The sequence below is a fragment of the Labrus bergylta genome, chromosome 19 (genome assembly GCF_963930695.1).
Source record: "Labrus bergylta chromosome 19, fLabBer1.1, whole genome shotgun sequence".
Classification (NCBI taxonomy): domain Eukaryota; kingdom Metazoa; phylum Chordata; class Actinopteri; order Labriformes; family Labridae; genus Labrus; species Labrus bergylta.
In genome coordinates, this window is record NC_089213.1 from 1,207,349 (window position 1) to 1,232,621 (window position 25,273).

The following is a 25,273-nucleotide window of genomic DNA, read 5'->3' on the forward strand; positions in this document are numbered from 1 at the left end:
ATCTTTTATAAAGTCTGCCGATGTTATCTGTGCTGCTGAAAGCTTTGAGGTGTCTGCAGGAGACGGACTGTGAGGGGACGTTATGTAACGTTTTGTCCTGAGCGGCGAGGCAGCGGTGGCTGTAAAGGCATGAGAATCAATCAACATGAAAAGTGTAATCATCTTTTCTTTACAGATATTCATAACTAAGGATAATCAACAGTATTTATTCATTTTCATTAATCTACACAACACATGATTATAGTAACAACATTCCTCAGAGGCTAAAACAAACCAAAACTCAAATTTGAAAAAACACAAATAAGATATATGTGACACCTAATGAGAAGGATAAGCGCTCATGTCCTACTTACATAACCTACCACATGACCCTCAGTGGCCACCGTAACCCAATCAGCACTGGCACGGTGTCCTAACAACACACTCTGTTTCCCAAAACCTAAACCTAAAGTGAGATCTGTAGTATGCCAAAAAATATCCAAATTTGGAATTGATTCTCGTTTGGACACACCTTGCCAGACTGTATAAAACATACTGTAGTCTCAGTGACATCACCCATTGGTTCCCAAAGAGGCGTTTGAAGCCAAAAACGATAGCAGTCGGCGAATTAAAAACGCTTTCTCGACCTTACTGTCGATCAGTCTGGAAACAGGCAAAGAGGCGGAGCTTAGGAGGGTGTTTAGTGTCATGGCAAACCGTTACAACTCAACCACTCAGCCACGCTAATAATGATGCATATTTATGAATAACTCATTTCATTAATTTCATTTATTTTTTGTTTCAAACATGTTTTAAAAATAAAATAAAAATATACATTACAAACAAAGCAAACAGCAATCAAAGCATACTTTCTGTAGTGGCTCGATTATTTTTCCTGAACCAGTCCATGTTCAAAAAGGGTGTAGGATGAAGTTAAATAACTTATCCAGTCCTACTCCTTTAATAATTTTAGCTTAATAAATTAATCATCTGTTTTAATTGAGTTTTTAATTTCATTTTTTAAAGCTTAGTCTTTGAGTTATGAAAAATAAGTTGTCCCACAGTGTGAACCATTTTTTGCAGCAGGCTGTGAACATGTTTCTTTCTGCTGTTAAAATGGACGTCTTAATATGGGCTCTTATGAGGATTCATTTGCTTCTGAATCCAGCCTCAAGTGGACACTTAAGGAACTGCATTTTTCATCATGCACCTCCACATTGGCTTCATTTTTTTCTACAAAGGTCGAGGAGGATGCTGCTTGATAAATTCTGATTTCCAAAACTGAGGAGAAATAAATTCTGTTGATTTCTCTAAAGTCACTCCTCAGTCCTGGAAAAATCTCCTCCACAGCCACCGAAGACATCATGTGGTTTATTCTGTAGTAAAGTGACTTAAATAGATAGAAGCTGTTCCTGTTAGTTATCAGCTACATATAGCTCATCGTGGTGACACGTTTTGTCCAAGGAGTTTTTTCAAGGCTGCTAACTTTGCACCTTCAGACGGTGTTGAAGCTCAAAACAAACCTCATTGATTTAAGACAAAAGGAGAGACAAAAATAAAGTACAGAGATAACGGGAGGAAGCTGGTAACATTGCTGCGAGCGAGCTGATGTATTTCTGTCACCGTCTTTTGTCTGCAGGTGTGGTTCGAGCCTCCAGCATCTTCCCCATCCTCAGTGCCATTCTGCTCCTGCTGGGCGGGGTGTGCGTCGCCGCCAGCGGCTTCTACAAGAGCAAGAGAAACATCATCCTCGGTGGAGGGATTCTCTTTGTAGCTGCAGGTGAGACCGAGGCTCCTGCTCCTCTGTTCTCTCAGTCTGGAGGTAACGTTTGTGTTGAGAAAGAAAGAAAAATGTAGGAAAGTAGAAACCCGTGGTGTTCCTTCTGCTCTGAACGTTAAAGGGATACTTCACCCGTTGAAACATGAATCTGTGTTGACATTGGGTCATATATGTAGAAATGTGAAATACATTTTGAAGTTGGTGCCTTCTTGATGAGAAAAGGCAGAAAGTGTCTTTTTGGCTCATGTGGATGAAAGACATCAAATCCCAGAATGCACAGCACCACAGGCCACTCCCACTAAGGTCCTCTATTCACAGACATTTACTACAACACATACGACCGTTTCCTCAACTGATTCCGAGATTTCTTCCAGAAGGAATTGGCATCTTGTAAATTCCTGTCAGAAAACAGACTCTATGTCTGTGTCCATAGGCAAACAGTGAGAGCACCGACACTACCAGCCCGCCCCAGCTCGAGCCGGCCCCGGCTCCTCGTCCTCACCGCCGCAGACAGGCAGGTCCCTTGCTTCGGCTGCAGTACTGAGGTCTTTACACTGGCTCCCAGTCTGTCAGAGAATAGACTTTAAAATCCTGCTGCTGGTTTATAAAGCACTTAATGGTTTAGGGCCAAAATACATTAGTGACCTCCTGAATAATTAGGAACAATCCAGACCGCTCAGGTGGTCTGGGACAGGTCTGCTCTCTGTCCCCAGAGTCAGAACCAAACATGGAGAAGCAGCGTTCAGTTTCTATGCTGGAACAAACTCCCAGAAAACTGCAGGTCTGCTGAAACTCTCAGCTCTTTTAAATCCAGGTTGAAGACTCACCTGTTTACAGCTGCCTTTCATTAAACAGCTTTAATAAGATTTTAAACTTTAACTCTGCACTGTAACTTTTAACTCTTTTTATATTTTTACTTTATTTATTTCATTTGAATTATTTCTATTTGAACATATGTTCAGATTTAATAATTTCAGTGATTTTTTAAATGTTCTATTTGAATGTTTCTTTTCTTTCCTCTGTCATGATGCTTTTGATGTCTTGTGTGAAGCACTTTGCCTTGTTGTTGAAATGTGCGACATAAATAAACTCGCCTTGCCTACACAAACCTGAACTTATAAATCTTTTCCCCTGTTAGACAATTGAGATGAACCACTCAGATGCAGCCATCATAATGAGCTCTTATGAAGGATGTGCAGTTTGATTTCCTCTGTGGAACATTTCATGAAGCTGCAGGTGAATGTGTCTCCGGGGAACACTTCCAGTAACTGTCTCGTATTTCTCTTCAGGCCTCAGCAACATCATCGGCGTGATCGTCTACATCTCCGCGGCGCTGAGCGACATCTCTCCAAAGAAAGATGAGGACAAGAAGTGGCACTACTCCTACGGCTGGTCGTTCTACTTCGGCGGGCTGTCCTTCATCCTGGCTGAGATGGTGGGCGTCCTCGCCGTCAACATCTACATCGAGAAGAACAAGGAGCTGCGCTGCCGCTCTCGCGCCGACCTCTTCAAGAGCACCACGCACGCCATGCTGCGCCTGCCCAGCTATCGGTTCAGACGGCGCTCTCGCTCCAGCTCGCGCTCCACCGACCCGCCGCACTCCCAGGAGACCTCGCCCATCGGTGCCTCCAAAACCTTCAGCCTGCCGCCCTCGGCCCCGCCCTTCTCCGTGGCCACCCTGCCCAACCCTCACCACACCAGCAGCGGCGGGAGCGGAGGAGGCGGAGACATCTCCATGTACACGCTGTCGAGGGACTCCAAGCTGGGCAGCCTGGGAGGTGGCGCCCCGCCGCTCTACGGCACGGTGGACCGCGCCACGCTGTACCAGCTCCACAACTACTTTCCAAAAGATTCGACCGGCAGTGGAGGGAGTGGAAGCGGAGGAGGAGGAGGAGGAGCGGTGGTCAGCAGCGGTACTCTCCCGTCTCACTCCAAGTCCAACCTGGCGGCGGCAGCGGCTGTAGCCCAGAACGCGGCGCCGCTGAATACCTCCACCACCGCCGTAGCAGCGGCCCCGGCGGCTCCGATATCTACAGCCACCATGGAAAGGGAAAGGGGCAACGTGGGAACCCTGGACCGACTGACGGCCAAGAGGGACCGGGATAGCAACTCAGATACTCTGAACAGGAAAACGACACCGGTTTAGAACCTCGCCGGGAGGGAGGAGCTAGATATGTTTGGCGTTAAAGCGAGGAAAAAGTAGGGCTGAAAATGTGAAGGCGACACATTGACGGTGATGTTTCTGTCCTTGAGCCTGGGGGTATCCAACTACCATGAGTAAGAACTCTAACAAATTCACTTGGTGGCCATTTTCACATAAAATATCTCGGAAATTGTCATCGTATTGGGTATGCTAACATGCTAACAATGCTAACAAATGTTGACCAATGGTAGCTTATTGGAGGTTAAATATGTTATTCAACGTTGGCTGGGAGTTCGTCCTGATTCACGTCCCATTCCCAATGTTTGCATGAACTCCAAATTCAAAACACATCTCGGCTACGTCCAAACAAAATTTGAGTTTCCCGCCAAAATGGCCACCACAAGAATATGTCATAAACCGTCATAAAACCGTGATATGTGCTTTTTAGTGACAGCTGCCTTAAAGTAGTCGTCCGTCTTCTTACAAGTGCCAAAATAGTTTGAGTAACCCTGATTGTTTTTTACAATAAAACATCTTTATTTCCTGTTTTTACTGTTTAGAATCAACTAAATTTATTTATGTAATTTACCTGAATTAAATTAAAGACGATTAAAACGGCAAATTCTGGAACATTTCTTGCTAAGAATGTAGCTAGCTTTGACAAAAATTAGCCTACTCTCTTTGCAAGCAGCACACTTAACTCAAATATTATGCAAGATGTTCCGATGATCAATGTTGTTATTGTGAATTTGGCTGTGTTCAATAGACTTTTGTTTTTTTTTGGATTGACCCAGAAGCCCCAAATACCGCATTTCTGTTTCAACTAAACTCAACAGTTTGAAGTGAAATCCAAATTTCTGTGGTTTTCTAAACTCTCCAGCTCTTTTAGAAAACATCATGAAATAAAAAGTGTCCAGATGGTACATGCCGAGCTTCTCTTTTCCATTTCTGTTTGAAGAAGAACAGAGAGCCACAGACGGGAACATTCAGCCAAGAGGCTGCTCAGTGATGAGTTGACTGCCAACTCCAGGTCAACAGCGGCGCCTTAACCTTGGGTCCCGAGAGAGTGACCTCGGCCATATCTTAACCTGCCAACACACACACTCACACACACACACACACACACACACACACACACACACACACACACACACACCAGGCGAGGCACTGTGAGCCTATTTATTTTTCATTGTGTGTCAAAGGTAATTACAGTGACAGATGGGCATTCCCCGCACAGCCGTAGACTTTGAGCTTCACCCAGAACGCCTCCGTTACACCACCGCCTGCTGTCACCGTTTGGTTAAACTCTGCAACAAATGTCCGTTAGAACAAAAAACTTAAGATTGCTTCAGGCTTTCTACAAATGCGTGAAACCATCGCTGACGTGTGACCAGGGATGTCGATTTCTCTTCTTGCTTCTTCATAACGTTGCGTCTCTTGGTTAAACTGCAACAGAGACTTTGACGGTTCCTGAAGTAAACATCCCGTTCAGTTCCTCCATAGCGGATTTAATTACTAGCCATGATGTCATCACCATCACAGGTCGACTGACCACGAGCTACCTGAGCGTGAAACGATGGTTAACGCTCCTGTTGGAGACACGAGATCGTCTGATATCGACGTCGTTTAAAAAACAACACAGTTTGGGGAAAAGAACTACACTACCCACAATCATAGAGTGTATCAACGACTTCTCTGATTGGTGGAGCTCGCTGTTACCATGGCAATGCTTCCCGCCCCTCTGCGCCGAATGCGAACCAAATAGCTTGGCTAGCAGCCTAGCTAGTTAGTTAGCTAACACGACATGTTCTGCAGCAGTGAATGTAATTTATATCTTCAACAACACAAAATACAAGATATTACAAGTTACATTTAAGCGGTATCATTCACAATGCATTGTGGGATGTGTAGTCCCTTGACTGTGAAAAAAAAAGATGTACCCAGTCTTGTACATTTGCCTTTTTTTGTCCCCATGTTTTACCAGCGTTTCTGCGTTGAATCACATGTTTTATAGTCCCGAGTATTAGCTGGGGTAGCTGGTTGCCATGGTTACAGGCTTCAATCTCTCGATATTAGGATTATGTGAAATGTCAACGGAGGATTTGAACGTGGAACCTTTTACTTCCTGAAACCGGAGCTGCAGAGAAAGTGGGCGGTGTCTTGTTGAGCTCTATATTTGCAAAACGGGTAAAATGTGCCGAGAAAAATCTGCAGCGCCACTCGCTCGGTTCGTCCTTTCTGTAACCGTGGAAACATAACCATATGATCACATAGATAAGATGGACGTTGTTTTTGTGACGTTTGGAAGAAACAAAAGAAGTTGTTCCAGGGTTTTTATGATTGCTTATGATAAATGGATACCAAAAGGCTTCAAGGCAGACGTTTATGTCGAGTGTTCCTGCAAAGGGCTGTAACCACGGGCAACGGGGCGGGCGGTGGGGGGGGGGGGGGGGGCAATCCAGTTTACACTCAGGGGGAGAGGTTTTAGACCGACTGAACCACTCAGATATCAGATATGACTTTATTAAAAACAAGTTTCTCATGTACTCATGAAACAGAACATGGAAGCACATCATGGACTCAGATTTCTACATTTGGTGTATTTTTGAGGATGTTTTTTGAGATTATTGAAGGAGAAGAAACTTCCTTCATGGATCTACGGGATGAGGATATTTGGACTGACACCCTTCATATGTCATTGATCTTACTACTGGACTACTGGACTGAACTTCAGCTGCGTTTGATGACGACTCTGTCTGATGACGAAAAGGAAGAGGAGGAGGAGGGACGAGAAAAGAGAACATTGGCCATCTTTTCTTCCTCTTTGGCCTTCCCCCTCTTCTGCCTCTTGACTGTAAACTATTTCTCAAACTAGCAGAATAAATGTATTATTGAGTATTTAATGGGTCCGTTCAACGAGAGCACATAATGTCTGTAAATGGTAATCGTCGGGTCGAGTGATAGATCATCTCATGAGATTGTAACTTTATATCATGTTGCTGGTGTTTCTATGATCGTAATGGTTATTGCAGGGTATTTATACACTTTGAAATGTTTCCTCTTTTTTTTTTTTTTTTTACATTCTCTCGTGTTTGTAGACTTTCAAATCAGTGGCGTCGTGTGGAAAGCATGTGCAGCAAAAGTTCAGAGGGTGATCCCATGTAAAGCCATCTTTAAATCTTTTTTGACTTTTTTTTAAATCGCGTGCATGCTCCCTCTTCCCTCACCATCACTCTCTCCCAGTAACACCAGTCTGCTGCTGGTGACTGAGACGCTCCTGTGGAACAGCAGGGGGCGACTCGTGCCTCGCTGGAGGGCACTCATATCGTGTTTGTCGACTGTCATCCATTTTATCTTCAGCCCTCGCTCAGAGTTAGGCCGTGAGCTTTATTCCATGTTTCCTATTTTTCAACAGAACTGGTTTCCTCTTTTTATTTTCCTCTCCTCCTGTTGGCTCTTCGTTCAGTCGTCCTTTCACCCTAATCTCTCGGTGTTTGTTCACATCTTTTTCCTGCTTCACCCCCTCGCAGATGATGGATTTAATTTCCCCCGATCATGACCAGCGTAGCCTAATAATCTGTGTTTTCTAACGTTCTGACTCGTGCGTAATCGTAGACGATAGAATTTATATGAATCTATTTATTTTTTGTGGTGACGTGTAGATATTCTGAGTGTTCTTTTTGTTTCCTACAGCGGTGACTTTGGGGCGTCAGTAGTCTAAGAGACGGAGAAGTGAGCGATCAGATGTGTGTGTCGGTGTCGTCTGTGTTTTTTATCAACATGTGTGCATTGTTACAAACTCTCCAAACGAACACACGCAGTTAACTGGTGTTCTCTCCTTGTGTTAAGACGTTTCTCTGGAACATGTGAGAAGCGTATGTCGGGTTCCTGATGTGTAAATCTGTTTCTAAGGCAGCGTGAGTCACCGACTCCTTTATTCCAAATCTTAGGCTACTGACATGAGTCACATCTCCAACTCTTCAGATGGAAAACTGGCAGATTTCCACTCAGCAGATGGATATAAATATGAACACAGTGGAAGCAATACAATAAAGTGTTATATATACAAATATATAAATATATAGATATATTCAATAAAGTTCTATATGAAAACGTTGCTTCATGTGAATTCTTGAGTTGAGTTTCCTGGTTCTGATCCTGATTTTAAGAAACTCATCGTTGCTACCTGAAGAACTCTGAAAGAAAAAAACGGAGACTATCACATTTATACGCCTCATTTTGAGTTTCTGACAGCTGATGACTACCTGTGCAGACGCGGCCTCAGCCAAGTGGGCCATGCTCACACAGGTCGCCATGTGGTGGACTCTGAAGCTTCAGTGTTTATCCAGCTCTGCATGGGTCTGTAAACCTTTCTGTGTTCTAACCTCTCTCCATTTTTCAAAAGCATCTCCAATATTGATCCTAGTTTGAGCACGTTTCTGCTCGTGGAGCTTATTAGAAACATGCAGAGGCTTTTTAGGCCCGCTTCCATCGCTGCAACACCTGTTGACCTGATAACTGCTCTCATATCTGGCAAACTGAGGGGCGTCCAAAATGGCCGTGTGGGGGGGTCGCCTTAAAAGCGCCTACCTTCTCTGGTTCAAACAAATCCAGAGCATTCAGGAGCAGAATCTAAAGTTAGAAGGAGGACATACTGGCTGCTGCATTGTTGTCAGAGAAGCCAGCACTACTTCTTCTTCTTCTTCTTCTTCGTCTTCTTCTTCTTCGTCTTCTTCTGCATGTGTGGCACATCCAGCGTTTGCTCTGGGCGTGAATTGGCGTGCACTGAATGATGTAATGCTGCATTTAAAGCAGTGTGGGACAGTGGGCTGCTCAGAATTGAGTAAATGCCAAAGAAGAAGAAAAAGAAGAACAGAGTAGATCAGATTTTAGTCTTGAATTTAAATGTTATGCTAATGAGGGTTAAATATACTGAGGAGAAATGTCACGCAGTGGGAGAGCAGGAGGATAAGTGGAGTCTCTGTGTTTTCTCTGATGTCAGACTCGTTTCTGCCTCTTTATTCACCAAGAGGAGACAAAATACAAAACTACGTTTTAGAGTTAGGTTTGCTGCAAAGGATGGATGGATGGATAGATGGATGGTAAGATGGATGAATGGATAGATGGATGGTAAGATGGATGGATGGATAGATGGATGGTAAGATGGATGAATGGATAGATGGATGGTAAGATGGATGAATGGATAGATGGATGGATGGTAAGATGGATGGATGGATAGATGGTTAGATGATCTGACCTAAAAAAGGAAACAGACGGTGACAGGCGGTAATTACCTCACAGCAGCGTCTCTTAATAACACTGAGACGTCTCCTCAGGAGGGAGACACGGGGCGGACCGTCAGCCCGGGGGACATGTGACACTTTTTAATCCCGCTGACGATACACCTGCTGGCGGAGCACGCCGCGGAGAGACTGAGATGTGTTTGGTTGAAGCATCAGAGGAATGAGATTCGGTGTCAAAGTTTTAATTAGTTGGCCTCTTTGTCTGAACGTCTTCAGGTCTTCACAGAGCGGAGTTATGACTGCATGTTTGCATTCAGACCACGTATCTGCAACTCAGCAAAGACACAGGACGGCTCGTGTTTATGTTGGTACACTGCACTCCATCATTTAGGGAAGAACACCTTTTCTGCAGCGTCACCTCTTTGTTCCAGAGGTGAACATTCATACTTTTATATTTGGAGTCTTGTTCAGTGACAGTTTATCACAAAGGAGAAACTTTTTCACAGTTACATACATTTCTTTAAAACAGAGAGCCCATTGCAGGTGTCCAAAAAACTGCAGTTCCTTAGTTGGCCACTTGAGGCCGGTTCTTGAATCAAGTCGATTCCAATTAAGGCCTATAGGGCTCACCAGCCAATCACAGGGCTGACATATAGAGACAGACAACCAGCCACACACACATTCACACCTACAAGCAATTTAGAGTCAGCAGTTAACCTAACGAGCATGTCTTTGGACTGTGGGAGAGAACCCAGGCAAGCACGGGGAAAACATGCAAACTCTACACAGAGATGCTCCTGTCAGACAGGGATTCAAACCAGGAACCTCCTCGCTGTGAGGGGACAGTGCTAACCACTGCACCACCATGCAGCTTTAAGAAGTTTACGTTCCTCAAAATAAATGTATCTGCTGATTTATAGACCTCTCTTTCCCAATGTAAGCTTATGGGTGAAAGTATTTTTTGACCCAATGGCACATCATGCTGCAATACCGGGTTTGGCCACCATGTAAAATTGGCTTCAACGGCTAACTTCCTGGGGGGTTGGGCACCGCAGAGAGCCTCAGAAAACTTGATTGCACAGAACTGATTGGTGGATATGTGGGGGAGGAAAGATTGAGATAACATGTTTTTCCTTTTTTTCTGTTGATGTATCCTTTCACCGACATCTCATCACCACGTGTGGCCAATGTAGAGCTTTCAATAAGAGCCAGATACACTGTGACTCTTCACAGCGGGTCGATGTCCACACTCGGGGCTCTCCCACGGTGCACCTGGCTCTCCTGTAATGTTATCTCTGATGTTTGCAGTCCAGTCGTTGCATTCTGTACAATACGATAAAAGCTACCATTCAACAGCCCACAGGAGTATGCCACCTGTGAGGACATCGTGCATTTTTTAATTTCCTCTCTTCATTCAGTGAGATGCTCGCTCGCCCACCGCCTGCCTCTGCTTCCACGGCTCTTTAGGGGAGAAGAGGGCATGTCTGTAGTCGCTGATAACGGCTCCAGGGTTGCTGACAGATGGCCATATGCCTGCAGGGAGGTCTGTCAGTCAAGATTATACTCTCATATCCTCCAGCCCTCAAATCCATCATCACTTCTGCAAACAGAGATCCCAGATCCCATGAAAACCTGGGCTGCTGTATGAGCAACATCTCTTTACATTGATCTTCTTAGACACGGCTCAAACTCTATTCATGTACGCTCAGTCTTCATAAATACTCATACAACATGTATCTTTAAAAATCAGAAACTGCAGATTAACAAATTTAAACCTTTAAGGAAGAACGTGTCTCTTTTTGATCCAGTAGGTGTCGCCCTTGAGCTCCAGCATGAAACCAAAACAAACTGCTGTTTGGCCACGCCTCCTCCATACTGAAGCCCCCGCTCTCCTCCAGAGACACACCTCCAACCCCTCTCTATTCGCAGTCACATGATGGAGTTATTAAATTGGAACACGCCATTATCAAGCACCATTAAGCGCAAGCTGTGGACAAAATAGTCCTTGGCTCGGGCTACAATCACCTGTGTCCTGCATTGTTGTGTTAGCATGCTAATGTTAGCGCTCTTTAGTTAGCTCGTAGCTTCACATTTCATGTAAACTGACACAGAATGAGCGTGATCTAAAAACTCTTACTAACATCCAAATAATCAGTGAGTATGTTCTTCTTCTTCTCTCTAGTTCTTGACTAAAACAGCTTTTATACACAAGGGGAGGAGCCGGCCGTCCCGTCCATGTAAACACGGCTCTAAAAACAACACAGCCAGCGGGACTCGAGCTTCTCCCTCATTGTAGACAGTCAGGACTCAGAGACACATTTACACAGGAGAGACTTGATTTATGAGATATTTATGTGGAACATGTCGCACATTCATCCTTGTTTCTTTTTCCTCTAATGGATTACAAACCTGATGTGACATTCAACAAACAAAAACACAGCTGTAGAAATTATTCATGTGGAAATGTTAGACCAGGATCAATCGAGCTTAATGGCTTCCCAGGGGCATTCATTGTTTTATGGATCAATTCAACAACTAAGGCGTGATTAGAGATTGTAAGAAAACCGTTTGAACACACAGCAGCATGTTTTAATAAGTGATAAACGCAGTGCATGAATAATGCATTCATCTCTCTCACTATTCGGCTCAACGGTGTCTGAAAATGACGTTTGAGTCAGCGATGTTATTCAGACTGTAAGGAACTTGAGGGGTTGACGAGAAGATGTATGATAGGACACAGAAAAGTTTTGTTTTTGTTTTATTTCATTGAGGTTCAGACCCTTTAATGAGCACCACACTTCAGTTTGTCCACCTTCAAAACAAAAGCATGTCATATTGTTTGCAAGGGGAAGCTGAAATCACCAGAGTATAAAATTATATATTTAACAAATGCAGTGTGGACAGCCAGTGTGTGACCATTTGCGATGAGACGCGATATGTAACGCTGGCGGGCTGTTAGGACCCAGTGTTAGAAAGCAGGTTCAGAGGATTGTGAGTCCTGAACAGTATCAGATACATCTAGCAAGTGACAGAGAGCCTGATGCTGTGGGAGATTAGCTATAAATAACAGTGTCATCGGCATATAAATATACATTTGACCAAATAACAGTGGTCTCAACACTCAGCCCTGTGGACCGCCCTTTTTTACCTCTGAAATACGACACAGCTTCTGTGTAGGGTCAACAGATGCTTCATTGTGTGTATGAGAGTGTGAGAATACTGAATTAAATGTATGTAGCCTCGATCGCCCGGTCATGTCGATTTGCCCTGCACAACATCAGGAACATCAGACCTTACCTGTCAGAACATGCTACGCAGCTCCTGGTACAGGCTCTTGTGATATCACGCATCGATTATTGCAACTCTCTACTGGCAGGTCTTCCTACATGCACTATCAAACCTCTGCAAATGATACAAAATGCAGCAGCAGGACTGGTCTTCAACCTTCCTAAAAGAGCACATGTCACTCCGCTGTTCATCTGCTTACACTGGCTCCCAGTTACTGCTCGCATCAAATTTAAAACTCTGCTGCTCACTTACAAAACAGCGACAAAAACGGCTCCTCCTTACTTTAACTCTCTCATCCAGGTCTACACTCCCTCCCGCCCACTACGCTCTGCCAATGAAAGACGTCTGATCCAACCTTCACAACAGGGTCCTAAGTCTCTGACTAGACTCTTCTCCTCTGTCGCCCCCCGGTGGTGGAATGAACTTCCAAACTCCATGTGATCTGCAGAGTCCCTCTACACCTTTAAGAAAAAGCTAAAGACCCAGCTCTTTCATGAATACCTACTAACTTAATGATGATGGTCTCCATATTATTGATGATGATGATGGTAATGACGATTGTTTTTGTTTGATAACGACGACTTATAAGACGGTTTCTATTCTGATTAGAGCTCTCAAGAACTGCCCTCAATGTTGTGCTTTGCCTCTGGTCACTTCCTGTCAGCACCTGTGTGTCCAATCGGACTCAAAGCTGATCGTTTGCTCTTACTCACATTGTTCCCTTTTTTCTAGATCCTTGCTTGTGTTGTTCTTACTCTCTGATGTACGTCGCTTTGGATAAAAGCGTCTGATAAGTGAATTGTAGAATTGTAGAATGTATTTACAAGGATGTCTGATATTTGTTAATGACCGCTTGATGCATTTGTTGCTGTCCGGACACGTATGACATTTCTAATTTCACGTCTGTAGTGCTGCAGACGTATCTGGTTGTAGCAGGAAGCTGCTGTGTTGGACGGTTTAAAGTCTGTCTGTGTGTGTCTCCCATCGTGTAACTTGAAATATCCAACTGCATTCTCCAGCACACTTGTGTTCTGGGTTTGAGCCAGTTAAATTGCAAAGATTCATGAGCCTGATATCAGTTTTCGTCGAGTACACTCAGGGGATTGGATGACTTTGAGGGTGAATGACTTTTGGGTGCGGCATAGCCGAGCTCTGGCAGTCAGACATCATGAGACACAGGGATCCAAAGACCGTACATGCTCCATCAATCAAACCATCTGGACTCAAAGTACAGATTCACTCATAAATTTGTTCCATTTGAAAAGAGAAGAGAGGGTTGAACAAACCGTTCAGAGTGTTTCTTTGGACTGTGAGCAAAAAACAAGAATTGTGGAGAGAAGCTATCTTCACCTTTGCTCTGCGGGGAGCTGCACTCTCATGCTGACTCAGAACTATTACGTCCACATGAAGATGACGAGCTAGAAGAGGAGGGGGACATTTTTTAAATTCTCGAGAGGCTAGACTCAAAAAATACAAAATGAGTTTCCCCTGTTTCAAACAAAGCTTCTCTTTGAATGGAGCACTAGAAGACAAAAACCACAACTGACATCGTTGTCATGGTAACGGCTCCATACCATCTCCACACTTTGATAACGTTTTAACAGCACTGGACTAATGTAATATATATCTCACAGGTTAACTTGAATCCTTATTCTTTTTTAACCCAGACAGAATTGTTTAGCATTATTTATTGCTAAATCTGTTATTTATGCGTCATTTGTTACGGGGTCCAACAGAGGTCATCAACTACATTTGTAAAGGGCAGCTTCACACACAGACACTACGGAGGCAGGACTTTAAAATACACTCGCACATAACCCTGACAAAAACAGTGAAGTCTGACGTGAAGACGTTGGTGTCAGAGAGGCAGAGGTGTCAAAAGTATTCACATTCATTCATCAGGTAGAAGTATAGATACTAGGCTTTAAAAAGACTTCTGTAGAAGTTGAAGTATCAACTCGAGCTTTTTACTCAAGTAAAAGTGTAAAAGTACAGGTTTCAAAAATACTTAAAAGTAAGTAAAAGTATAAAAGTACAAGTAATGTAAGGGAAAAAAATGCCATTAATGACAAAAGCCACAGGGGTCTATAGTGCACCCCACCTCACCAAAAAAACATTTGTCTAAAGACCATAATGACTGTAACGTTATATTAAAATGTTAATGTTGAAACATTTGGGATGCACCTGTTTCAGCCACATTCATGCCCATTGAAAATGAACGCATTTTAGTACAATGCAAATACATTGAAGAACCATATATGTGAACTACTGAGCATTAACATCACTGGTGTACAAGTTTTACTCACTCAGTAACAGAAGGAAACAGAGAAAAGACCCAAAAAGCAGACTCACACGAGGCAGAGTTCAGTAGAAGAAGAGTTTATTTACCAGTCCAGATCAGTATACAGGTAAACATAAAGAGGAGCAAACAAACCCAAAAACAGGAGGCAAAAGACAAAAACAAGAAGGCAGGCAAGGTAAAAAAGAAAAGAAAAAGTGACACAAGGAACACTCCATAGGAACTGGCAGCAAGAGGGAGGACACACAGGGAGTATATACACAGACAGTCAGGTAACGAGACACAGGTGAGCACAGTCAGGGCAGGAAAACAGGAGGAGCAGGATCTGAAAGACAGAGACACAAGTACAAAGACAATAATACTGAAATAAATGGAAACAAAACATGACCTCTGTAACTTTACGGGTTGTGTCACTCAGGACTCTTTGATTGCAGTGTGTGTGTCGTTTGTGAATAACAGCATTTTAGCAGTGAGGCTGATTTGAATAGAAAGAGACGCATTGTTCCACAAATGACTAGATAATGGTTTATATCAATAAACCCAAACAGCACGGTCACTCGCTCAGAGATAATGTTTGCGCTGCAGGGCAGTGAGGGAGCACTTCACCCTGCTTGGTGCTAGGTTTACCACATACATAAGCTGCTGTCTTCAGTGAATCGAGCCCTTTCTTCCCAGCTTTTGTTTACATGATCTGGTGTCTCAAATTTTTGCAGCGGGGACGCTTCCCCAGCTGCATCATAATGGTATGTTTTCTGTGTCGTTCATCAGTCCTTTTTCAATTCTTGAACACATTATTTTTGTCTTGACCGATATCTGCTCGACTTGTTTCTACACCCTTTGAAACACGACGATGCATTTTGCAACATCTTCACTGCTTGTACCTGTACGCCCCCCCCTCCTCCTGACGCCAAAAACAGAAAACGCTAGAAGCAGACTGTGCCCTCTGCTGGTCAAACTGAAGTATCACATCGCAGCACTTTTTTTTTGTCTAATCGACGTAAATTGCTTTGTGAGGTATCATTGCACTCCTTTGAATACTTGAATACTTATATCTACTCTTTTTGTATTTTGTATTCTAAGTTAAGTTTAAGCTTTAAGTTGTATTTAAATGGACACTTTATATTTAGGTTAAAATGTTTCATCTACCTGCACTGTTGTTAATTTACTGCTCTGTGTGCCTTTGAATTGCCCCCCAGGGACAAATTAAGTTTTTTTAATTGAACTGAATTGAATTGAATTTGAATTTGAACAATGAAAAATTAGTTTGTTTTTGTCCTGACAAGCCTCTGCAGAAGACTAAAGAGCCGATGCAGTGATGAAGCGTTTGATTGAGTTTGTAAAGTCTTCTACTCAGCAACATAGAAGTGAATCTTCCCACACTGCTGTGATTGACAGCTGGTGTAAATAAAGACCTGACTAACACAGAGGTTGGAGGAGGTCTGTGGCTACGCTTGGCGGACTCAAATTAAAAAAGTTGTAGCTTTAACAACATAAGATCCGTGCTCACTCCTCTTCATTACTTCTCATTAATTAGAGCAGGATAATTTGATCCTCTGCGGGGCCGCAGAGTGGATCGGGTGACGTTGGGAAAGGGTTCAGCTTAAAACCAGGTTCAGTCTGTGCTCACGCTGTGTGTGTGTGTGTATCATCATACAGAGATCACATGTGTGTATCTGAACAACTCTGAGAGTGTGTTTGTGTGCGCAGCTTGTCTCCAGGTTTGTGTTTCTCCTGCCACGTTTAGTCCTATCGGCCACGCTCTATATTTAGAGAAGAGGTCGCAGCATGGGAGACGCTTCAGAGAGACGTGAGTCTGGAAGGAGGTCAACATGGTGACTGAGACGAGCTGCGAGCAGGATAACGAGAAACCAACCGGGGGGAGGGGGTTATGTTTAACAGAAGGAGAGGGGGGTCCTCAAGTGTCAGAAAACCGTCATAAGAGTTCAGCAAAGACTGACTTTAAAGTCAGATCGCTGGAGGAGTCCAATCTGCATGTAATGTGATGTTAATGCAGCTTTCTGTAACTCATGCTGCCTTCACATGCTGTCGGAAATATCAGCATTACGACTTGGCTTCTGTAAAGCAGAAGGTAAAGGGGGGCCGGGCGGATGGGGTGGTCCGGCAGTCTAAGTATGTGCTGGATCGTATAACAGCGTGTAACATGTAACTGACACATCCTGGGTGCAAATTTAGCCGGGACCTTTGTTGTATGTCACAGCACACTCTCTCTTTTCCCTGCAGCTCGCATTCACAGATCACCGTCGAATAGGAGGTGAAAATCTCATCTCTCAAAGACGGTTCATGACACAAAACGTTTCAGTTTCTGTGGAAAAAAAATGTTTTTGGTTGAGACGGTTTCAGACTCAAGTTTTGAAAAGTTTTCTAAAATCTTCACAACTGACATGAGTTTACTGTTGTGATCTTTTATGCGTCCTCTTTGTGTGTTCACCTTCACTTACCTGCTGCAAATTCCTAAAAATATAAATAATAATACTTCAACAGGAAATGAAACAAAAAAACCCACTTTTAATTCTACCCCCATCGTTGAAATCAAGCTAATCAAAATTTGTGGAAGCAGAGGTTACAGAATCTGTCACAATTAGGAGATCTTCTTTTTTTTCAGAGTAAGAGCACTAAATGAAGCTAATTGTTTTTTTTAAAGGTGGAGTCAGCAGTGATGTTTGTTAAAACTTGGCCCCTCCTCCTGAGTTCATCGGCAGTAGAAGCGGCCGCCCACATTTACAGCTTGCACCTGCACAAGCTACCTGAGAATGTTACATTTGTTGAACTGGAAAAGCCGATAATGTAGCGAGCGAGCGCAAGCTGTATCTGATTATATTTTCTCTTCTTTGCTGCTTTGTCCACAAAATTTGCCGGTTTGAATTGCGTCCAATCACTGAATTGTATCCACTCCTAAACTCACCTGCTGCGCTGTCATTGGCTGGAGAAAACACACAAGCCCCACCCAGAAACATCCCGAGTCAACGAGAACAAACCAAAGAATCAGAATGGTGCAATGTATGCCACTTCGTTAAACTTATTATTCCCCAGTATGTTCTTCTCTTCTCTTCTCTTCAGGTGGATGTCTGAAACGCTGTAAACTAAATAGTGAGCCCCCCCCCCCCGAGGGGTGCATGTGTGAACGGCCTCATTAGCTGAAATTTAAAACTCTTGAAAGACGAGTTCAGGTTCATTTTTCAAACTGGTAAATCTCAGATACCAAAACAAGGCCGGGGTCAAACCCGCAGCCAGTTAACGCGGTGTGTCTGCAGAGAGGTGTGAAGTGGGTGGCGGCCACTGAAAGCTGAGAACGTGTCGAGCGAGCAGAAAAAAAGAAGATGCAAAAAGGAAACGTGAAATATTCATGTGGTGTTTAATAATAAAATGAAGTCATTTCATACTCAAATGATTCGGTTCAAAAAAAAGTCACAGAGACGGTTTCAGAGTCTGAACACAGAAACACGTGGTGGAAAAAAAAAAACACGCTGAGATGATGTCACCGCCGTCTAACCCCGGCTCCACTATGGATCTATACTGTACAGTTTATATACTGCTAAAAGAAACTGTGTTCATTGTGCTCATACAACACAAGTTATAAATACATATAAAGTGTGAAAACAAAGGAATCCAACATGGCGTACCTTTACAAGAAGAGAGGCAAATCAAATGTTTCTCAAGTCTGTCAATCTAAATGTTTACTGATAAATAACAAAAACATCCATCAGACAGACCTGCAGACGTTGTAGGACAAACAACATAAGATCACACATCACTGAAACACAAACAGGTTTCTTAAAAAGGTTCTCAGATCGGAGGTTCCTGAGCAGACGGGGGGTTTTGATCCAGCAGTTACAGCTTTAGGCGACTCTACATCTTTACTTTAGTTCTAATCTCACATTTGATTTAAGCTCACGGTGAATATGAACATGACTTAAAGGCAGGGTTGGTTATTTTCTAAAAAATAGCATGATTTTTAAAGTAGCATTCCCTCAGTGCTCCGTCTGCACTCCCTCCCCTCTGTGCTCCCTCTAAAGCCACGCCCCCTCACCTACATGCACAGAAGTGGACCTCAGCTCATCTCTGTCATTGTGTAGAAACTACATCGTCTCATGTCTCATTCAGCGGTCAGTAAACTCTCAGTATAAACTCCTAAAGTCATCGGTGACGAGCTTTGAGTGTGAGCTAGAGCACGCAAGAGGTAGAGAGCGAGCAGGGAGACAGGGAGGCGTCTGATTGGTTCATCAGATTGATACCTCATGACAGACATTGGTTGAAGTTTTTACAGACTTACAAACTGATACAGATGATGGATTCTCTTTGTTCCTTTTTCAGAGAACATGAGTTATTAATTTCTGTCAGGACCTAAAGACAATTTACACCAAAGTCTTTAAATAGTGGATCTGGAGGAAATGACCAACCCTGACTTTAATGCAAGATAAAAACAGATCTGACCGGCTTAGCTTTTCTTAATTAGCACATTAGCATTCAGGTAATTAAAACAGGATTTGGCTGAAACTACGTCTTACATACTCAAAATATACAAACAGCATGCTAACCTGACTGTTAGCATGCCGTTAGCATCATACTAAAATACAATCAGAGCTGCGTTCGATGAGCTAGCATTAAGCTAGTGCGACCAAAAGGAGCTAATGTAAATGGTTCAAAACTTTATCAAATGATCAAACAGTAAATTGCCTCCGAACCCTGCAGGATGTTTAGTAAGACAACACAGGAGTGATTCCCAAACACGTCTGAGCATTAGAGATGACATCATCTTTCACAGAAACTAAGAACAGTCAGAGTATTCAGAGACGTTTATGAGAACACCAAACCTCAGAGACAAAAGCAGCAAAGTTGCTGATAGCAGCTCTTCCTGTGATGGAAAATGGCCGCTTTTTTCATTGACGTCTGGTGGCTTTGAAGGCTGCGATACAAGTAATTGTTTATACATACTGGTTTAAAAAAGGGGTCAAATAAAAACTATTTCTGTGGCGTTTTAATGCTTATTGTTGTCAGATAACTTAAAAACAATCTGAGCCTGGCTGTGCCAAAAAATTACTTTTAATGAAGTGCTTTAATAAGTCCATGTGTGCAATAATAGCCAAGACTCACTTTAAGACCATATTTTAAAGGGGGTACGGGATAGAGACTTTGCTCGCTTCTCGTTAGCTTTTTAGATTATAGCACCATTAAAGGCTTTATATGTGATTTTTTGATCCAGTAGATGTCGCCCTTGAGCACCAGCATGAAACCAAAACAACTTGCGCTGCATTTTTGTGTTAGCGTGCTAATGCTAGCGATCTTTATTATGCTGGTATCTTCACACTGCATGTAAATTTACCTGAAATGAGCGTGATCTAGAAACACAGTTAAGCAGTGAGTACAGTATGTTATTCTTCTTTTCTCTAGTCCCTCAATTAAACAACTTTTATACACGAGGGGAGGAGTCAGCCGGCTGTCTTAACGATGTAAACAAAGTGAAGATAGGACTCTGAAAACTCTGAAAACATCACAGACAGTGGGACTCGGGTGTTACACCCATTGTAGACAGTCATGACTCACAGAGTTATTTTCAGAGGATATACTTGATTTATATTATATTTAAATGTGAAAAATCGTGTACGCATTAGCAGTCTGAGATCCTGAGTCACACAGCGGGAAATAATGATGCACAAAGAGAAGTTTTTTCTGTGCATGGGACATGTCGGTGAATCTCTGTAAAAGTTCTCGTTGTTCCTTTAAAATCACAGATAAAGCGATCTCAATGCTCAAACATCTTTAGGAAACCTCCTCGCCCCTCTCTGCACCGTCCCGCCTCCCAAACAGAAAAGGGCTGATGAAAGTGCAACTCCACCTCCAGGCCACTAGCTGCTGCTGCTGTCCTTCTGAGGGAGACACCGCCGCCAGGGGCTGTACGGCAGAGCCAGCAGCAGGAAGAGGATCCCGCCCACGATGAGGACCGCCCCCGCACAGCCGATACACGACACCGACCAGGAGAGCTCGTGGTGGAGGGTAACCGTGTGGTCGCTGGCCAGGAAGGCCAGGACGGACTGATGGAACACCAAGAGAGAGAGGAGCACCATGACACCTGCGGAGGACACGGCGGGTCTTCTTCACATATCGTGTTTGAAACAAAACAATAAAAAGATGTGTTGTGGATTTGACCTCAGCTGACCTGACAGAATGAAGCAGACGGAGCCCGGCTTCAGGAAGAACAGAATCTCTTTGCTGAGGGCCATGGTGATGCATATGGACCCCATCACCATCAGGAAGAGGCTGAACAGAGCCAACATGGCCGCCGCTACGTTCAGACCTGCACAAGAAAATACAAAAAAAAATATGTGATAGGAGGAAGCTGTGCTCAGAATACCTAGACCAGTTTGGGGATGACATGCAAGAGTTCATTCATCTCCAGCAGCATTTCTCTATGAGTTGTTCGAATTTGAGAAATTCCGCTTAGCTCGAGTACACAGTCCATGCTCGCTGCAATCCGTTAGCGCCACAGCAGCCATAATCATCTGGAGAACTACAAGATCACGCGGGAATAAAGAGAACAACGTCCAAACTACGTGTAGCTTTGTCTCTCTGAGGATGATCCGTTGTTCATCCTGTTTTGACGTCATGTTGATAAAGTTATGTAAAATACGATCAGGAGTCTGTATGTTGGGTTTTATTTTGAAATTGACCGGACGCTCTGTGCGTTTCCTTGTCTGACTTCCTGTCTGGGGTCTTTCTGTTCTGTCAAGCTGGACGCTCGCCTGCACCTTTAAGAAAAAGCTAAAGACCCAGCTCTTTCATGAATACCTACTAACTTAATGATGATGGTCTCCATATTATTGATGATGATGATGGTAATGACGATGGTTTTTGTTTTATAACGATGACTTATAAGATGGTTTCTATACTGATTAGAGCTCTCAAGAACTGCCCTCAATGTTGTGCTTTGCCTCTGGTCACTTCCTGTCAGCACCTGTGTGTCCAATCAGACTCAAAGCTGATCGTTTGCTCTTACTCACATTGTTCCCTTTTTTGACAGACGGGGACTCAAACCAGGAACCTCCTCACAGAGAGGACACAGAGCTAACCACTGCAGACCTATAAAACACCATGTTACGATGAATAAAGGAACATGCAGTGAATGACTTTTTGTTCCTTTTTGTGCTGCCTTTATTTCACTTATGTATCTAGTGACAGAAGATTATCATGGAACAAAACATTATGTGTTATTCAAACGCTCTTGTCTGTGTTTGTTGAATCCTTCCAGCGGCTCGACACCAGAGAACAATCACATTTCAGCATACATCTGCCTCTCCTCATTCAGCATGCTGCACTCTGTGATCTTAATGCATTATGTAGCTGCCAGGGAAATGAGAGGTTAGACTGCAGCTTGGAGACACTTGAACGCAGCGTGGGCGGAAACAGATTTCAAAAAACACTCACAAAGCAGACAACGAGTAGCTGCGAGGAGGTGAGGGGAGAGGAGGGGAGCAGGTGGACAGAAGGCTGAAGGATACAGAGCAAAGGTAAAGGAGAGAAGGATGCACAGAGGGAGAGGTGGGAAAAGAAGGGGTGAAGAAAAGGAGGGAGTGGGCGACTGAAAGGCCGAGAGGTTTGACTCACTCTTTTTGGTCGTCTTCTGAAACAACACAGCGTTTTCCCCCGTGGTGAAAAACTTGAAGTAGGTGCAGTTTGTTTCTGCAGGAAAAAACACAAACAGTTAACAGGAGGAACATAAAGGTGGACAGGTAATCTGCTTCCATCTTATTGAGATTCAAGGAGCGACATCTCTCCGTCTGTCCTTTACGCTTTGGCTCGAATCATTCTCTCCATCAAACATAATCAGCTGTGAACGTCAATAACGAGACTGAAGGTGACAAACCGATGCTTCCCGCACAATTAGTCTAATGCTGTCCTGATAATGTGTTACAGCAATTAGAGTTTGGCTGTAAAATAGAATGTGACACCTCCTATCTGTTCCCCACACAAGCAAGCCAAACACGCACACACATCACTCTTAATTAGTGAGATCAAAGCCAAATCCTCGATTCAGCGTTCAGGTTTTTTTTTTCCCCCTCTGCAGCAGCTATCGAGGTTAAATCAGTGATTGTGTTGAGGAGCTGCACTCAGATCCCATTTACCAAAACAGAGCTCTCTGTCTGTCTCTGGTCAGCCCGACCATAACAGCACTTTCAACTGTCTGAATACAAAACATGAACGCAGCGCGATCCATTAAGACAGGAACATGGTTCATGGCGTTCCCCTCTCTTTGCAAACTGCTTTCATACTCGATAAGGTTATCTTCATGTTGTGCACGTTCAGTCCCTGCCTTGATGGAGCCAAACAAATTTTAAAGGAAGATTGTGCGACTTTTTGATCCAGTAGATGTCGCCCCTTGAGCTCCAGCATGGAACCAAAACAAACTGCTGTTAGGCCACGCCTCCTCCATACTGAAGCCTCCGCCCTCCTCCAGAGACACACCTCCAACCCCCCCTCCACTCGCGCTCATATGGAGGAGTTATCAAATTGGAACACACCAAAATTAAGCACCATTAAGCTGTGGAAAAAATAGTCCTCGGCTCGAGCTGCGATCACCTGTGTCCTGCATTGTTGTGTTAGCATGCTAATGTTAGCGCTCTTTAGTTAGCTCGTAGCCTCATATTGTTGTGTTAGCATGCTAATGTTAGCGCTCTTTAGTTAGCTCGTAGCTTCACATTTCATGTAAACTGACACAGAATGAGCGTGATCTAAAAACTCTTACTAACATCCAAATAATCAGTGAGTATGTTCTTCTTCTTCTCTCTAGTTCTTGACTAAAACAGCTTTTATACACAAGGGGAGGAGCCGGCCGTCCCGTCCATGTAAACACGGCTCTGACAACAACACAGCCAGCGGGACTCGAGCTTCTCCCTCATTGTAGACAGTCAGGACTCAGAGACACATTTACACAGGATGGACTGGATTTATGAGATATTGCGGCTATTAAATAAAATCCACATCCTTAATTTAACGTTTTTTTCCAGCATTCAGAGAGCTGTCGATGGTGTGTCTCCTCTCACCTGTTATATGTCATAAAGTCTCTGGCCACATTATAAACACTGTGACACCTCTCAGCCAGCTCTCAGCCGGCTCTCACTTCCCCTTTTTGTTCTGATGAAAATTAAACATCTCTCCTGTCTGGCACCGATGATGAACACACACAGAGCTCCTGCAGTGGACTTTTCTCTGTCTGTCTCTGCTTTGCTTTTGAAGTGAGTCATTCTTCAGAAAAGGGAATTCATGCAGGTGACTCATGCAACAGGGGAGCAAAACTGCAAATAGCTTTAATAATCTCTCGCTGCACTCCATCAAAAGCAGTCCACTTAGACTTCCAAATGTAATGTTCAGCCCACAGACACCGTGCTGTTTCCACCAGCTCTTTCCATTCCACCTGTAGGAAGAAACTTCAAACCATGAAACAAAAAAAAAGACTTTAATTTGATATAAAGGAGCAATCAGCAAAGTTCTGCACAGTTACATTTGTTCTTCTGTCTTGGTCTTTCCCTGAGTGTTTTCTGATCATATGGAGAGCGTGTCATCGGTTTGATCGGGTCTTTTAAGTACTCAGCATGTCAACATCAGATCCCTTACCCCGGGTTAGAGAAACCCTGTTTGGCTACCTTCAGAAGTCTGAAACAAAAACATGATAATGTGGCATGTATACGCCTTATTCGCACGGCCTCGGCCAATCAATTATTTGTAGAGCGCCAATTCAACAACAACTTTTATCTCGAGACCCTTTACAAAAGAACACACGGGATAATATGGAGGGAGGATTTCTCTTTTGTATTCCTTTTGTGTTCCTGTTCTCCACACTTCAGAGCAGGCCGTGCATGAATGAGGACGGCGGTCGACATCATACTGTGACGTATCAGCAGAAGAAACATGACGGCGGCAACAAGAGCGTCTTACTCCTGGAGCAGAGAAGGAACTTAAGTTCTGTCTTTGGGTGATGAAGGAATTTAAAATAATTGGAAGTTTAGATTAAAGAGAGCGTCAAAATGTGCTGACTCATTCAAATCTGTGGGTTTCTCAGTGTGTGTATGTTAACACCAAATATAAGACTCATAACTGGGAAACTCAAGTCCATGTCAACACACTGATTGAGACTTTTGATGGATGTAAAACCTAAATAAAAAATGAATCCAAAGCCAAACATAAATCCAAAAAAACACTGGACACTCAAACCAGAAGTGTTGCTGCAGATGAGCAGAGCACCTCAATCATCCAAAACGTTGCATCTCTTAACTTGACCTGAAAGCATCTTTTTTTTACTCCGACTATGTAACAATGACTCAGGCCGTTAGTCAGCCGGGGCGTTCATCCAGCCAGCCGTCAAACAGCGAGCCAAGCATCATTTGTCTGCCCGGTGAAATCAGGTAGACCACTCATTCATGCCAACTCAACAACGCTGTCCAACAATCTCGAGTGCTCTATCAAACGTCCAGCCAGCCATCAGAGCTGTCAATCATCCCCCCCCTCCTCCGCACACAGAGCAGTCAGCC

General features: G+C 43.6%; 2 protein-coding genes across 5 annotated transcripts in view; one reads left to right on the plus strand and one right to left on the minus strand.

Moving 5' to 3' along the window:
• Positions 1–8,019, plus strand: part of LOC110000056 (voltage-dependent calcium channel gamma-4 subunit) — a 26,341-nt gene extending 18,322 nt beyond the window's left edge. For both annotated transcript variants that reach the window (XM_020655235.2, XM_020655234.2), the window contains exons 5-6: positions 1,619–1,759; positions 3,049–8,019. In XM_020655235.2, the coding sequence (XP_020510891.2) occupies positions 1,619–1,759; positions 3,049–3,905 (998 nt within the window). In that variant the 3' untranslated portion in view covers positions 3,906–8,019. The remainder of the gene's footprint in view (positions 1–1,618; positions 1,760–3,048) is intronic.
• Positions 1–25,273, minus strand: part of LOC110000062 (voltage-dependent calcium channel gamma-6 subunit-like) — a 91,032-nt gene that overhangs the window by 59,917 nt on the left and 5,842 nt on the right. For 2 of the 3 annotated variants that reach the window (XR_010664742.1, XR_010664741.1), the window contains exons 5-7: positions 22,353–22,427; positions 20,908–21,045; positions 18,801–20,820 (exon numbers count right to left, since the gene is read on the minus strand). Coding sequence is in view for 1 of the 3 variants with exons in the window: in XM_065948129.1 (XP_065804201.1) it covers positions 20,597–20,820; positions 20,908–21,045; positions 22,353–22,427 (437 nt within the window). In the remaining 2 variants the exon portion in view is untranslated. Of the gene's footprint in view, positions 1–18,089; positions 20,821–20,907; positions 21,046–22,352; positions 22,428–25,273 lie in introns of those variants that run through there. The other variant, XM_065948129.1, reaches the window with a different exon arrangement.